The 17,312-nt window shown below is 43.1% G+C and overlaps 1 protein-coding gene across 1 annotated transcript in view; it reads left to right on the top strand.

Annotated features, from left to right (window-relative positions):
- Positions 1–16,919, top strand: part of LOC121479410 (SH3 domain-binding glutamic acid-rich protein-like) — a 59,087-nt gene extending 42,168 nt beyond the window's left edge. The window contains exons 6-7 of the mRNA XM_041734950.1: positions 13,244–13,387; positions 16,452–16,919. Of these exons, the coding sequence (XP_041590884.1) occupies positions 13,244–13,354 (111 nt within the window). The 3' untranslated portion in view covers positions 13,355–13,387; positions 16,452–16,919. The remainder of the gene's footprint in view (positions 1–13,243; positions 13,388–16,451) is intronic.
- The last annotated feature ends 393 nt before the right edge of the window (positions 16,920–17,312 follow it).

The following is a 17,312-nucleotide window of genomic DNA, read 5'->3' as shown; positions in this document are numbered from 1 at the left end:
ATGGGGTTGCTGGCATCAGGCTGAGCCAGTGGTAGAAATGCACTAGGCCAGTTGTAGCAAAGACTGTTTACTGAACCATGATGATTTGCATCTTTACCTATTTATGATTCTTTTTACCTATTTATAGATACGTAGACATCTTTTAAGATAGTTGGACTCTCATTCCCAGCAGATGGAATGTGGTTAGGAAGGGTACTAGGGAAACATGCTATGGGTGTGTTGGGGTGGGGGTGGGCATCAATTTGTCTACATCTTAAGGAATTGAAATTTGGAGGGGCCAGGGGAGTAAATTCCTTATATTTAAAGATTGCTGTTTCAAAGTGTTGATAATTTAAGACTCTTTGAAGTCTTTTGTTTGGAAGAAAGACAAAAATCTTTAATCCTGACCCAGAATTTAGATGGAATTTCATGGCAGTCTGTAAAATCAGAAATAATAAATTTTAAATTAAATATAGTGACAATTTCATTACCCCGTAATTTAAAAATCCATGTTTTTATAATGCAGATTTTACAGGAATTGCCTAGTGCCCTCTTACAGTGTTATCAATTTATACTTTTTGAAATCCAGTTTGGTTCTTTTAAGACAGAGAGACAAAGATAAGAAACATTACATCCCAATCCCTTTCTCCTGGGGACTGAGAGGAAGGTAGCATTTTCATAACTACAGCAAGGATGGGTCTGCTTCCTCTTCTCAGCTATTGTTCAGGGAGGTGGTAAGCCATCAAAACCAGCTTTTTTTTTTTTTTATTGAGAACACTTTACAAAGTAAATTATAATTTTGTGAATCCTGATAGGAATGAAAAAAAATCATTTTTGTTATTTTCACCTGAGCTGTGATGAAAAAATGACTAAGTAAAATCATTTTAATTTTAGATGAATGTATTATTCACATTCATGATCAAACTCATTTTTCAACTCTTTAATAATATTCTACATAAAGATAGATTCTGACTTTTTCCAATTTGACAAGTGATCCGTGCTCTTTAACCTACTTTAATCCAGTTATATAAAGGAAAAGAACCCCATTGTCACTAGGCATTACAAATGACATAATATGATTGCCTTTGGGATTGAATATATAGGGTAATGGATTGAAATTTGAAAAGGAGACAAAACTATCTGATATTTAGAATGGCTGTATTTTGCACTTGAAGAACCTCCTATCCATTTTATTTTTCATTTTTCATTTTTTCCCTCTTATACATTTTAATAATTTTGGGGTTTGTTCCTATCTATCTATCTATCTATCATCTATTTAAAGAGAGAGTGAGCATGCACATGTGCATGCAGAGGGAGGGGCAGAGGAAAAGAGAGTCTCGAACAGACTCCTTGCTGAGCGTGGAGCCAGATTTAGGGTTTGATCTCACAACCCTGAGATAATGACCTGAACTGAAATCAAGAGGTGGATGCTTAACTGACTGGGTCACCCAGGTGCCCTTTGGATTTGTTTTTAAAGGTTAAGGTGGGAAGGCCACCTAGGCTGTTCGTCATGACACCTTTTGGCCCACGGTGCCCGCAGGCTTAGATGAGGCTTATTTGTAGCAAACAGAAAAGTCCATTAGATTGCTGTGTTTTGCCTCTTTAAAACTTGATTTCCAAAGTACTCGACCCATCCTCGTAGGTTTTTCTAGATGTTATAGTTCAGATCAATCTGGTGCTTTTTAGACGAAACTCTCTGGCTCTGTTGAAAAGCACCTGGAGGAGATGTCACAGAGTCTTACCTTTTGCTCCTTCTGGCCCATTTCATTCAAACAGATCAGGGCTCCCTCTGCTTGCTCCATGGGGGATAGAAGGAACATAGTACCCGTCGGCCTCCATCTGGTTCCTAAGACGTGTGACAAGAATATCAGCTTCCTTTATTTCTCGAACAGTGTGAGATCTACTTCACGCCTCCACCTCATGCTGGTGGGAACTTCCATCAGGGTGAGGGGCGTTGAAGACCCACTCCCTCCCCAGGGACTTGGGTCACCCCGAGTCATCAGTGGATGGGGGAGAGGGCTCTGATTCTTTGTGATGGTCACTCTGTGACCTGGCTGTCCTGCTGCCTGTAGTAGCTGTTGGGCGCTGCCCCTCGGCTGGGCTGGGCCCTCTGCCCTGGCGGGATGTTGGTGGACATGTCTCTGATGGAGCACAGTGGCTGCCCCTGGGTGCAATGTCCCTTCTCCTGCCCCTCTGTCTTCAGTCTGGCTGCTTCCATCAACCCAACTCCAAGCTTAAGCTCCAAGCCCCATTGTTTAAGGACCATCTAGCTTCATTGCCTCTCCTAGCTAGCCTAGGATTTAAAAAAGAAGGCCTAGGAGCCCAGAACCACAACAAATCTGCAGCTATCTTCTTGGAGTGTGGGAGCAGCACTAACACTCCTCCCTTTCCCCATTTTGTGTGGTATGAACCCAGTGTAATTCATATCCTAGTGGTCTGTTACACTATGTATGACAAAGAGTACGCACATATCTTCACCTTCTATTTTGAAATAATCATAGACTCACAGGGACATTGTCCAGAATCCTGTGTGCCCTTCGCCTGGCTGCGCCCAATGCTGACATGTCAAGGAGCCATGGTACATGGTGGAAACCAGGCACGTGGTGCTGGTGCCTCTCTGTTAAGTAGACTACAGACCCGATTCAGTGTCCACCATTATTTCACACCTTTCATCTGTGTTTTAAAAACCATTCATTGGTGTGTTAAGGACAGTTTTCAAGTGTATCATGGTAGCAACTGCCTCCAGCAGCTGGCCGTGATAAACCAAGTGATGAACCAGCTAAGTGAGGTGTGGGCTCGTTCATCTGATCCAACTGTCGCACGTGCTCACTCAGGTTGCACTTGATGCCATTTTAATGGGGAGGAGTATTTATCTAAGAATAGCGCTCTTGATGTAAAAAAAAAAAAAAAAATCAGAAGTGGAGACAGAAACCGTGACCTCTTGTAATGAAACGGCCTCCCCTGACCACCAACCCCAGCATCCCAGCTCTTAAATGCCAGATGCCAGGATGTGCACTACCCATGTGCTGGCAGGTTGGGGGCATTTGGGAGGCAGGATAGTGAACACTGGGAAGACCGTTCATTCATGCCTGAGGAGATCTCCTCTGTTGCTCCAGACCCCAGTAGAGGGGTGACTCTGTGGTCGCCTTCCCTGCTGGCCTGGAAAGGACAGGGGGCTAGGGCAGAGAGGCAAGGCTTGTAAATGGTACCTGAGGAGGAAAGGAAGGAAGCAGAAGGTCACCTCAGCTTCAGGGCACACACTGGGGAAGGGGCTGCAGACTGGGGGCCTCATGAGCACTTTATGGGAGACTGTACCCGCTGCACCCACTGAAGTAATATTATTTTAAGCTGTGTTCCCTGCCAACTCAGCGGTCCTCTCCAAAACCTTTTAAGACCTTGGCTTGACTGACTACATGATTATGGCTTGCGAAGTCCACTCGGCTTCCTCCAAAACCTGTCCTGAGGAAAGTTGCTTTCTCGGAGGGCCGATGTTGGCTTAGGTTCTTGAGCTGGTAAGTCTCAGGCCTGAAGATGGAGAGAACTCTGCCCTTGTCCCTGACATTTCCAGCCACTCTGAGGCCACCTGCCCCCCTCAGGTCACTCTGGGCTGGCTCTTGGCTTCCTTCCACACCAGCCACCTGTCCTAATCAGCCACTGCCTGACACTCACCACAGCCAACACCTGTCCCTAGTCCTGGCCACTTGCCGCCTCTGTGGCCTGCCTCACTGGCCAAGTTCCCAACAGGAATAGTTGCTGGTGAAGGTTCTAAGACTTTCTACTTTTGGGGCTTCCCCTGTCTAACTTTCTTTACAATAACAAGGTAAAATGATTTTAGGTTGTAGCTTCGTCCAGTGAATGGTGCATAGCCTGTCCTAAGATTTGCAAGAACTTAGCTCAATTGACCATGTGATCACAATGATCTTAAAAAAAAACCCAGAAAACGTTTTACCAATATAATTTTTTGTTCATCATAAAGGTCCGTGCAAGCATTGAATATGAATGGCTTTTTAAGGTTCTGCCTAATTCTGATATTTTACAATTCTGTGACCTAAGGATGGAGGTTTAAGTTCTGTTTCCATAATACATCCCCTTCCTCCTATGAGGAATTCGAGGCAGAAGTAGCATATATAAATGCATCCATTCAACCTTTTATTGACAGATTGTGCTGCCATATGCCAGGGAGAATTCTGGGTACTGGGGACAGAGCAAGGAAAATGACAAAGTCCCTGCTCCCACAGAGCTTATGTTCTAATAGAACTGGTGATCGTAACATCTGGGTTCTTCAAAGCATATTTGATTTTTTATGATATTCTTTTTTTTAAAGATTTTATTTATTTATTTATGAGACACACACAGAGAGAGGCAGAGACACAGGCAGAGGGAGAAGCAGGCTCCATGCAGGGAGCCTGACGTGGGACTTGATCCTGGGTCTCCAGGAACAGGCCCTGGGCTGAAGGCGGCACTAAACCGCTGAGCCACCCTGGCTGCCCCCATATATGACTTTTTTGTGGTGAAGTATTTCTGTAAATTCTCTGGGCAATTACTTTCCCCATTTAATTAAGAAATTGAGGTCAATTCAGATATTGATGGAGTCCTAGGTCCCTCGGTAACTGCTGCTGGCTAAGCTGTAAAAGTTGAGACTTGCGCTTATTCCTGTAAGCCCCCCTACTGTCCTCCAGCCTCCCTTTAAGGATAACCCCATTTTTAACAGTGTCTATCTCGTTGATGCATTTGTTTCAGCTGAATTCAGTTCATACAAATAACTGAATTTAGAAAAATGTGGAACTCTATGTAGCTGATAATTCTCTGTTACATATTTTAATTTGATCTCCTGTGAGTAAGAGGAAAATTAATGTTCTTCGAGATCCAAACAGTTACTGGCAGAGTATACGTTCATTTATCTGGTCACTTAGCACATTTATTGAGCTGACGTCTTGGTTCCAGATAGTGGCTGGATCCTGGAGATCCAAAAAAGAATAAACACACAAGTCGTGCCCCAAGGAGTACACAGACTCCTCAGTGAGATGGATAAATGATGGTCATGGGAACAAATAAGGGGGTCCTATAACTCAGCCTATGCATCAGAAAAGTCTTCCTTGAAAGTGTCATTTTAAGGGACGCCTAGGTGGCTCAGTTGGTTAAACATCTGCCTTTGGCTCAGGTCATGATTCCAGGGTCCTAGATCCAGCCCCACATTGGGCTTCCTGCCTAGTGGAGAGCCTGCTTCTGCCTCTGCTCCTCCCTCCACTTGTACTCTCTCTGGCTCTCTCTTTCTCTCAAATAAATAATTTTTTTTAAAAAGAAAATGTCGGGATCCCTGGGTGGCGCAGCGGTTTGGCGCCTGCCTTTGGCCCAGGGCGCGATCCTGGAGACCCGGGATCGAATCCCACGTAGGGCTCCCGGTGCATGGAGCCTGCTTCTCCCTCTGCCTGTGTCTCTGCCTCTCTCTCTCTCACTGTGTGCCTATCATAAATAAATAAAAAATTTTAAAAAAAAAATGTCATTTTAAGCAGTGTCCTGGAAAGTGTGGCCGATGTGAGAAAGGGGCACGTGGTCCACATGGCTGAAATAAAGAGTGGTGAGGGACATGGCAGGGTCGGGGGTGGGGGTGGGCAGGGGCCTGATTGTGATGGCCTTTTGGCCATCCTATGAATAATGGATAGAAGTTCCTTGAAAAGATGGAAGTTTTTCAACATGAGGGAAGCATAGTAAGGTGTGCTGTCTTTTATTGCAAGATACCTGGCCACAGTGTGGAGAACAGGTCAGAGATAAGGAAGACTAGGGCACCGTGCCCCGAGTGAGAGAAGCTGGAGGTCATGGATGGGAGGGCCAAGGCATGGGCAGACTTAGGCAGTGCTAGAGACGTCCACTCAATACGTTGCTGAGAAGCCAACAAGCATGGACCTCTCTTTTCTTGGACATTATTTTAGCACTAAAACTTGGTGCGTTGAAAGGGGGGTAAGGATTAGTTTGGAAATTCCCTGTACTGGGCAGACCTGTGGGGCTGACCCGGCCTGGCCAGCTGGAGCAGCCTTTCAGGTTCTGTATTTTGCCTGCCAGCCTCAGAAATCTGATAGTGTGGTTCCGGAACTGGCCAAGGATACAGGGCTGGACTGAGGGATGTGGTGGGTCCTTATCACCACCTTCCATGATTTTGCCTTTTCTGTTATTGATCTTGAGATGTAGCACGGTAGAGTAGGAAGGACACTAAATGAGGGGCCAGGAGCCTTAAAGTCAGTCCTGATTGTGTTGCTTACTTGTCCTCTGACCTTTGGAAAATTGCTTAACTCTGTGGCCTCAATGTCCTCATCTGTCCAAAGGAGGGATTGAGTGAGAGGTTATGGGAATGCAAGATTGCTTTCAGCTCCCCCAAGTGCAAGATTCCGTGAGCTCACTGCCTGAGTAGTAAGGCATGAGGAATTTTTAGGGACTGCTCCCTCCACTTAATTAAAGCGATTTTATTTATTTATTTATTTGAGAGAGAGAGAGAGAGAAAGAGAGAGAGCATGAGCAGGGGGCATGAGATGGGGAGGCTGAGGGAGAGGAGAGAGAAAATTTCAAGCAGACTCTGCACTCAGTGTGCAGAGCCTGACACAGGGCTGGATCCCATGATCCCGAGACCATCTTCTAAGCTGAAATAAAGAGTCAGATGCTCAACCGACTGAGCCAACCAGGCGCCCCTGTTTGTTTAATTTTTAGACTCAACTTAAAACTTACCTGAATTCATATTTTTTTCTTCAATTCCTATTTATGGACCTAAGGAAGAGGCGAGAGAGACAGTGACAGAAGAGGTACAGTAGCATATTTAACAGCGGTGCTTAATAAAAACATCTTTTAGGTCAGAGAATTGCAGCTTAGCCGTGTTCTCCTTGTTCTTCAATATGAAGAAGCTGATGTAGCCTGCATCCCAGAAACTCCTCCTTTAGCCTGCTGGGAAGGGAACTTTAGCAAGTTGGAGGTAAACGTAGCAAAGAGACGTGGATGGAGAAATAGGGTGTGGTCATGGACCATTCCTGAGCCTCCTATGGGAAGGTGTTGTCTGCAGAGTTGGGCTGGGCTGGACCAGGTCATGCTTCCATTCTTCCCCTCCTCCTTCCTGGGTAGTGTGTACAGTTAATGCAGCTTGCATGGTGTTTAGTGGTGTTGTTTTGATTGCCACCTATTCACCTTATTGGTGAGGGAAGGATTCCCTTCCTGTGGTCATGGGGATGGCTGATACACAGGACCTGACACCGGGCAGATGAGATTGATGGCAGTTTATTACATATTCTCCAAGCCCAAGGGATGAGAACATCAACACAGTGTAGGGACACAAGAGGAGCACTTGGGACAGTGTGAACAGTTGGGGGTGTGGGAGGCAGGCTTTGTGGTATCAAGAGGGCAAAGTGTGCCTTGGTTCACATGGAGAATGTGATTGGCTTGTTGAATAATTCCAGGGGATGGACAGGCACTGTGCCCGGGTACTCAGTAAGGCAGGCTGCTTGGGTAGGAGACCTAATCTATGGGAGCTTTGGCCAGTGTTTAGGCCATTTCTGGCCTTCCAGATTTTACTAGATGTCAAGGTAGCACATAACACTGAGGTCAATTTTAGATGTTTCACTATAGCTGTGTATCATAGAAACTATGAAGTTTAAACATGCAGCTCCTCTTTAAGTGTCTGGAAGATATGTGACATTAGGAAACATAACATGGTGGGAACCTATCCAGGGAGAGCATTACTGATTTGGGAAGAATTTCTAACCTGCCTCTTCATCTTGAGGTTATACTAAAGCACTGGTTCTTATCCACTGGTATGCAATAGAGCCTCCTGGAGCCTGTCTCCCATGGCCAGTGGATGAGACCCTGTAGGCCTTGGTCTGGCATGCCTTCAGTTGTCTGATAGAGTTGAGGTTGAGAGTCTATCTTCATTTTAGAAGGCCAGGATTGAAGGGGGTGAGGGATCACATAGATAGCAGGAGCCTCCAATTCGCTGTTCGGGGCATTGCTTACCTCTTTGCCATCCTCCTAAGCCCATAACAGAAAACACTCACTGAAAAGAAAGAAAAGGATTATAAAAGGAATTAAAATTAAGGATGTAAAGGAAACATGTGCATTCAATAAGATAAAGGATTGAAAAAAGAAATGTCTTCTATGAACAAGGTAGAGTAAGAAGAACTTAAATGTAAAAGAATCAAGAATCACAGAGATAAAAGATTAAGAATCCTACAAAATAAATATTCAAGAATTAAGAGTACTGAGGATATAAGATTTAAAAGCACAATTAAAGCATTAAAAGATAAGCTGGAGGGGCTCTTGGGTGGCTCAGCTGGTTAAGCCTCTGACTCTTGATCTCAGCTCAGGTGTTGGTCTCAGAGTTTTGAGTTCAAGCCCCATGTTGGGCTCTGCTCTGGGTGTGAAGCCTACTTAAGACAAACAAAATTTAACTAAAAAATAGTTTTAAAGCTATTAAAGATACAAATTAGGGAAATAAGATTTATCCTCTGTAATGGAATGCACTCTATTATTGGGTTGGCTGATAGGTTTGTTTATGGAGTCTGTGCTTAAATAATAACCAACATTCCCAGGTACAGTGGAAGACCTCAAGTCCTAAGTTTCGAACTGAAGGTGGTTTGACCAACTGAAGAAGTCACTTCAAGTGCTCAGTTATAAAAACGTAGAGGCTTAACACTTTTACTCTAACTTGAAATATATAAACGTGTACTTCCTGCCATGTTTTTTTTAATAAATTAATTTTTATTGGTGTTCAATTTACCAATATACAGAATAACACCCAGTGCTCATCCCGTCAAGTGTCCCCCTCAGTGCCCGTCACCCAGTCACCCCCACCCCTCACCCCCCTCCCCTTCCACCACCCCTAGTTCATTTCCCAGAGTTAGGAGTCTTTATGTTCTGTCTCCCTTTCTGATATTTCCCACACATTTCTTCTCCCTTCCCTTATATTCCCTTTCACTATTATTTATATTCCCCAAATGAATGAGAATATATAATGTTTGTCCTTCACCGATTGACTTACTTCACTCAGCATAATACCCTCCAGTTCCATCCACGTTGAAGCAAATGGTGGGTATTTGTCGTTTCTAATTGCTGAGTAATATTCCATTGTATACATAGACCACATCTTCTTTATCCATCATCTTTCGATGGACACCGAGGCTCCTTCCACAGTTTGGCTATTGTGGACATTGCTGCTAGAAACATCGGGGTGCAGGTGTCCCGGCGTTTCATTGCATCTGTATCTTTGGGGTAAATCCCCAGCAGTGCAATTGCTGGGTCGTAGGGCAGGTCTATTTTTAACTCTTTGAGGAACCTCCACACAGTTTTCCAGAGTCCTGCCATGTTTTTGATGTAAGATAAAGACTATTTCTTTAAATAAGAGTCCAATGATTGGAGTTACCTGTTGTCTTTCTTTTTTTTTTTTAATTTATTTTTTTATTGGTGTTCAATTTGCCAACATATATCACCCAGTGCTCATCCCATCAAGTGCCCCCCTTGGTGCAGGTCACCCAGTCACCTCCTGTTGTCTTTCTAACATAAACATAACTCATTTGTCTGTCTAGAAAATCGGTGTTGGCTTTTTAAAAATAGAACAGAAATTTAAAAACACAATGCAAGCTAGGTGCATAATCTCTTTGGGTTTTGTGAGTCCTCCCTGCTATCCCAGCTTCTTTTTTAATTTAAGATTTTTATTTATTTATTCATGAGAGACAGAGAGAGAGAGGGAGAGAGAGAGGCAGAGACACAGGCAGAGGGAGAAGCAGGCTCCATGCAGGGAGCCCGATGCAGGACTCGATCCTGAGTCTCCAGGATCATGCCCTGGGCCGAAGGTGGCGCTAAACCGCTGAGCCACCCGGGCTGCCCAATCCCAGCTTTTTTGATACCTCATTTGATGACAAGTTTTTAAGATGACTTACATGTACAGAGTCTTTTCAAAGCATTCCGTTAAGTTCACATAGAAAACAAAATATCCTTTCATGTTCTGATTTCCATGATGCTTATTTAAATGATGTAATTACATTAGACTATAACTTGCATGCACAAAAATGTGAATAAACATAACGCACCCTGGAAAATGAAGGCCTCAGTGGGTAGTGATGCCAAGCCTACTGCTTGGGAGTGCTCGTCATGCTCTGGTTATCAATTGATGTGATTTAAGGGAGGGAATAGAGATTGTGTTGGAGGTTCTCAAAGTGGGTTCTCAGAGCAGCAGCAGCAGCAGCAGCAGCAGCCGCCACCTCGCCTGAGAACCTCTGTAAATACAGATTTTTCAGGCCTGGCCCCAGGTCTCCTGAATCAGAAACGCTGAGGTGCAGCCCAGCAAACTGTGTGTTAGCAAGCTCTGGTGTTTCTAATGCCCCCAGAAAGTCTGAGAAGCACTGGATTAGGTCATAAATTCTAGGTCACCTGAAGTGTTGGCAAGGGAGTTGGATTGCAAGATCTACTGTTTCGATGCTCATTGTAAAAAGTCCATCTAATTTCAAAGACAATACTGTTTGTTTTATATTAAGAACTGTGTTTAGTAAACCAAATCAAACCAACCAAACAAACAAAAAAACCCAACGAAACCTAAACCCTTAATTTTCTTTCAGTGATTGAAATGAGTTATGGGAAATGAGAAGGAGGAAAGAGACCCCAGACCCGGGGAGATCTGTAACTCGGCTTACGTTTTTTACGAATGAATTCTCTTCTTTCCCTTTCTTTTCCTGCTTGCTGAAATATCCTAATGCTTCCTGTTTAATTGTGAAAGCTTCCAAGAATGAGCTTTTGCTTGTTTGAGAAATTTTGTTTTGCTTTCTAATTCGTGCTGGGGCAGGGACTTCATTATAAGGAATTTTGTGATAATTTTCATTAATTTAACACTGCAAGGGCAGCATGCTATTTTTATATTGCTGCCGCTGTGCAAGGGGTGCTATGAGTCAAAATGAAGCCGACTGCAATTCTGCCCAGCTGCTTGCTTGTTGAACCTGTGGCTCCTTAGCTGGGCATTCGGAGTAGTTTTGAATTTAAACCCTCACAGGGAGGGAATCATGTCTGTGTGGAGAGGAATCAGTTGAGAAAATGTTAGAGGATTCTGAGGGCAGGTCCAAAGGGACATTCTCGAATTCTCCCTTTTATTCCAGCTCCTCAGGTTAGCTGACTCTCAGTGACTTCCATTGTAATCAAGAATGATTTTAAGGATATTTTGAATGAACTTTTTTTTTTTTTTAAATTTTTATTTATTTATGATAGTCAGAGAGAGAGAGAGAGAGGCGCAGAGACACAGGCAGAGGGAGAAGCAGGCTCCATGCACCGGGAGCCCGACGTGGGATTCGATCCCGGGTCTCCAGGATCGCGCCCTGGGCCAAAGGCAGGCGCTAAACCGCTGCGCCACCCAGGGATCCCCCTTGAATGAACTTTTTTGATTAATTGTTTTAAAATGCTAATCAGAGAGCTAAGTCAAAACGAGAACCAAAGAATATGGAAAATAATTTACCAAAAATCACCCAATGTATTGTCTCAGTGTTTCATCAAGTCCTTTGTTGGTGAAGGTCATCAACATTAAAGAGAGTCCCAAATGTCATAAGAAATTCCCCTAAAAAACCTTTTGTTGCTTTTTAAAAAAGATTTATTTATTTATTTATTTATTTATTTATTTATTTATTTATTATTTATTTATTCATGATAGAGAGAGAGGGAGAGAGAGTCAGAGACACAGGCAGAGTGAGAAGCAGGCTCCATGCAGGGACCCCGATGTGGGACTTGATCCCGGGTCTCCAGGATCACACTCTGGGCCAAAGGCAGGTGCTAAACTGCTGAGCCACCCAGAGATCCCCCCTTTTATTGCTTTTTAAAGTTAGAAAGAGTTCATGATTGGGCATCTGGGTAGCTCAGTCAGTTGAGCATCTTCTTGATTTCCATTCAGGTCATGATCTCAGGGTCATATGATGGAGCTCAGCACAGGGCTCTGTGCTCAGGGTGGAGTCTGCTTGTCCCTCTCCTCCCCCTCCCTCCCCCTGCTCATGTGCATACACCGGCTCTCCCTCTCTCCCTCTCCAAAAGATATAGATAAATAAAACTTTTTTAAAAAAAGGAATAGTTCATGATCTTTATTTTTTAAAATTTTTATTTGTTTATTTTTAGAGCAAGAGAGTGTGAGTGGGAGGGGGGCAGAGGGAGAGGGAGATAATCTTAAGCAGGTTCCATACCCAGCACAGCGGTACTTGGGGCTCAATCTTATGACCTTGAGATCATGACCTGAGCTGAAACCAAGAGTCAGATGCTCAATCAACTGAGCCACCCAAGTGCCCCAGAAATAGTTTATGATCTTTATAAAAAATTTAGAAAATACAGATTAAAAAAAGAAAACGAAAATAGTTTGCAGCCCAATTACCTGGAGTTAACCGCTAGCTACACATACACACACATCAAATCTTGATGAATACTCTTTTGTAAGCTACTTTCATTCATGTAATGTGTGTATATTTTTTTGGGGGGGGGGAGAGACAGCAAATATAGATCTGCTTCATTGTTTTTAATGTCATTTTGTCAAATTAACCCCTGTTCCTAGGCCTAAAGGTTATTTCTAGCCTATTCTATGCTCTGCTTTTTAAAGTTATAGGTTACATCCTTCCAATAATTAGCTTCTTTGTTGTTAGACATGTTTCCATTTTTAAAAATCCCATTTTTATATATAAAGATAAGAGAAAGATACTACTAATTTGGAGGTAGTTTCAGGTTATATGTATGGGTTGCTGATGACTTTGGCTTGAAAAAATTAGATTGCTATAACAAAATATAACCAACTTCTACATTTAAAAGCTTCATCTTTTCTGATAATTTCTGTTTGCCGAGATTTTTTCGTATTTTATTCTTCTAACTGCCTCCCAAATTTTTAAAGGTAATTTGATGAGAATAGTGCATTAATATGAGTAAAGACTACATACTTAAGAGAAATCATGGTACTCATTAGAATTAATGTAGTGCTCTGCAGCACTATTCCAAATTGTGGGGTGTGTGTGTGTGTGTGTGTGTGTGTGCTGGGTATTGTGTGTATTGTGTGATGGGCAGGTGTACTGTGTGATGTGTGTGGTATATATTGTGTGTGTGATGTATGTCATAGGTTTTTTGTGTGTGATGGGTGTTGTGTGTATTGTATGTGTGATGTGTGTGTGTGTGTGTAGGGTAGGGGTGTGTGAGAGGCCCTCATCTATAGTCTGAGAGTTTGTATTTCTTTCCTCGCTGTATCTGTGACCTTTCTCAAAATTAATGAAATTTTTGTTAAAATTAGACGGAAGAGATCACTGAGGAGGGAGCAGAAGGGGAAGCAGAGGAAGAGGAAGCTGAGAAAGGAGAGGAGGAGCCAGAAGAAGAAGAAGAAGCAGAAGCAGAAGATTCTTAGGCCTTTTCATGCTTCATTTCTCCCCTCTTCCAGGTAACAACATGGTCCTAGGTTGTTACAACGTTGGGCTGATGCTGCCTCTTCCTTGGTGATGGGAGAAGGGCCCCAGGTCAGGCCACGCGGTCTTCCCCAGGCCCCGGTGGCTCTGCTGGAGGGCTGCTCAGCTGCCCCCCACCCATCCCGTGGGTGAGGGTGTGGAAGGCCATGGTTTATATGATTTCCAGGAAAATGTGTACCCTAGAGGCAAGGCGCAGTTGGCTTTGTGTTATTTATTTCCTCCTCTTCCTCTGCATGACCTTCATTTAAGGGAGAGCACGGGGAGTGTTCTGTGACCGTTGCTCTATTACCCAGACTCTCCTGCTGCCCCGGATATATGTACACATCTATAGGGGAATGACAATCGAGTTCACAATGGGGGCAATAAATTACAGCCTTGAAAAATCACAACGCTGGCTCTTCTTGAAGGAAAAATACTGCTGCTCGAGATTGAGTGATAAGTACTTGACAGACATTTTCATTTATCAAATATTAACCCGAATGCTCGTGTAGAAACATCGTGGAATATGGTGAAGATCACCTTAGTTCCTTGGACAAGTACACTCGCCGCCTTGTCACTGTAAACTTCTGACAATGCAGGATAGTTATGTGATTCTGCAAGTGCTGTGTGAATACATTAATAAGATGATGATAGTATCTCATGAGAGTGGGTATTGAGGACAAATATTGTGGGCCATACAGATAAGACATGGATGAAAACAACTCGAGATCAGTAAGTGCTGCAGAGATCTCTGGCTATCGCAGACACTTAGCAAATGCCTACGCAAGAGTTGTATTCTTAAATAATACTAATAAGAATATTATTTAACCTTGTGACCAAATTTGAGGCAGCAGATTATTCTCTAGGGCGCTGAGGTTTGCTTTGGTACTCTAAGGGTTCTTTTCAAAATTGAAATTAAAATTAGAAAAATTCTTTTAGTCTCCTTACTTACTAAAAGTTTGTTTTGTCTCCTTGCCTCCAGTGAAGCACACAGGGCAGATTTGGGGGGTGCAGATATCGGGGATCTGGGGAAGGAGAGATGGAAGGTGAAGCATTGAAGTGCAGGGTGGTTTTTCAGTAAAGGCCTGTGGTGCATCTCAGAGCCCTGTCTCATGAAGGGTCCACAAAGGTTAAGCAGAGGAAGGAAAAAGAAGTCCCCGGTGCTTTGTAAATATTGGCTAAGAAATAGCTCCGCTCTGTGTACCAAAAATCGATTTGATTAGTATGAATCTCCCCGCTTGATATACTTACACTCGCTTATGCATAAAAAATTAATATAAATTTTTTTTATTAAAAAAGCGTAGCCCATTCTTATCAGACCATGCAAATGTCACTATTCATTTATGTAAATTACAAAGGAAATCTAGCCCATCATTTGACATTTTGCAGGTGGTTTCTTTCATGTTCTGGACACACAGACCTCACCTTTTAAGGCCTACTGATTGTCATTTTGGAAGTAATCCCATTTCTTTTCTTTCTTTCTTTATTTATTTTTAAATAATATATTTTTTAAAATTTTTATTTATTTGTGATAGTCACACACACAGAGAGAGAGAGAGAGAGGCAGAGACACAGGCAGAGGGAGAAGCAGGCTCCATGCACCGGGAGCCTGATGTGGGATTCGATCCCGGGTCTCTAGGATCGTGCCCTGGGCCAAAGGCAGGCGCCAAACTGCTGCGCCACCCAGGGATCCCCATTTCTTTTCTTTAAAAAAAAATTCTTCTGTTGCTACTATCGAGAAATCTGTTATTAATCTTATTAGTGTCCCTTCTTAGTGTCTCAATTTTAAGGAGTAGGTTGGGACACATTTTTTTGAAAAAAAAAATGAGCAAATTTACTTTTAGAAATTCTATCTGAAGAATATTGGGAAGGAGAAATATCCTAATTATTTCTTCTTCTACCAAAAAGCCCCAAACAGTAAAAACTCATAAGTACTGTTTAAAATCCATTTCTATTCACCCTGCTTATGAAGTTCCTTTTATTTTATTTTTAAAAAGATTTCATTTATTTATTTATTATTAATAAATTTATTTTTTATTGGTTTTCAATTTGCCAACATACATAATAACACCCAGTGCTCATCCCGTCAAGTGCCCACCTCAGTGCCCGCCACCCAGTCACCCCCACCCCCCGCCCTCTGAAGTTCCTTTTAAAATAATGCAATTTTAGTGTGATAACGAAAAAAAATATGTTGATCGTGAAGTGACACAGCTGAGAGCATCCTTCATGGAGCCAGATGGCTTCACAGACTGATTCAAAGGAGGAAAAAGAAAAGGCAAATACAGCTGTGGCCAGCAAGCACATTTGCCTGTTCCACCGATTCTGTAGTTTGAAATCCCATCCACAGGAGTCTGTGAGGTCAAAATGCCTGATAGTGAAGGAGCGACTCAATCACCTCCCTAAAATCCCACCCCCCACCCCTGGAGAGATTCAGGATCCTTTCATATGCAACATGGCCATGCAGTCATGCATTGAACTGGGCACCACGCCATTCAGTGTCCAAAGCAAACCCATCTCTTAGCTCATGGAGAATCCAGGTGTTTTATTTGACAAGATTTCACTTTAGGGGGAACTTGGAGAAGCCAGGGAGAACAGGGAATGGAATGGTGGAGGGATTCTCATAACCCATGTTCAGAATTGATGCTAACTTACTGCTCCAGGAGAAATCATCTGTAGTATGAGACCGAATGCTACCTCCCCAGGGGCTGCCCTGCAGGCAAGGCATGGGCCATTTAACTTGCCCTCTCCAGGTCCGAGCTTGTCAATTGGGCCTCTCCATTCTCCATGAAATTTCAGTGGGGAAACTGTCATCAGAGATGTTGACTTCCTTAGGGTGTTTGATATGTGTTAGTACAGAGAGAGGATATAAACCTGATCTGGGTTTCCACCAAAAGAAACCATTTAATTTTTCTTTCCTTGCACTTGGAAGCAAAGGGTGAGTAGTGCTTTAGAGAGTAAAAGGGAGCACTTGCCTCTAACACGTGATAGGTAGTGAAGATCGTGGTAAACACTGGCTTTCTCTCCTGACGTCCTCTCCCTACTATTTTCCCTTTCTTCTAGAAAACTCAAGCCGTGAAGCAGTATTTCAACTGTCTCCCCACAAACCAAACTCAACAAAATGCTTTGGCGTGAAGCTAGCACCCCTCTCTCGGTACACCCGGGGTTCCCCGAGGAATCGTACCTACCTGACATGGTTAGATGTACGCGGATATGTCTGTCTAATCTTAGCAACGTGAGAGTCCATGTGAAGACAACTCCTCCATACCTTCATGTGCCTGACATATCTGGCTTTTGCTTAATTTTTTTTTTTGCTCTGCATGAATAGATCTTCTTACTAATACCCTGAAAAGAAATGATTTTGAAACATGATTTCCAAATATAGAACTTCTCTTTGTGACGTAATAAAAGCATTTCTTCGTATGTGCCTTATGCCACCTGTCTCAGAATGAGCTGAAAATAAAGAGCTTTGAAAATGAAGAGCTTTCCAGAGAACAATCATACAAATAAAGATTAATAGCGGCTATCTTCCCCGAGGAACATTAATTTCTTTATTTATAGTCTCTACTTGTATCCGGCTGAACTCAATGTGTCTGTTGCCAAGTCTGAATCCTTTGCACAACCTTTCTGTCTGCACTGGGATGGGCATTTTTTGTTGTGTTGGTTATTCAGCTCGTGTTTTCAAATGACACTGGTTGTCTTGTTACGTCATATTTTGTGTGATACACACAGCTGTGCACATTATCTCCGAAGCCTTTTTTAACTGTAAGCCTGCCATCCGCATGTGTAGAGACGACAGTAGGGACAGATAGATTTGCACCCCAGTGTCTTTGCACGTTTCTGCGCCGAGGGAGTGGCTGCTTCTGTTCCTCCTGCCTCTCATTGATTTGCAGCCACGGCTGTGAGGCGCAGAGTGCACATCTG

The sequence above is a fragment of the Vulpes lagopus genome, chromosome 20 (assembly GCF_018345385.1).
Source record: "Vulpes lagopus strain Blue_001 chromosome 20, ASM1834538v1, whole genome shotgun sequence".
Lineage (NCBI taxonomy): Eukaryota > Metazoa > Chordata > Mammalia > Carnivora > Canidae > Vulpes > Vulpes lagopus.
Note: the sequence above shows the minus strand (reverse complement) of the source record. Positions and strands in the feature narration are given on the sequence as shown.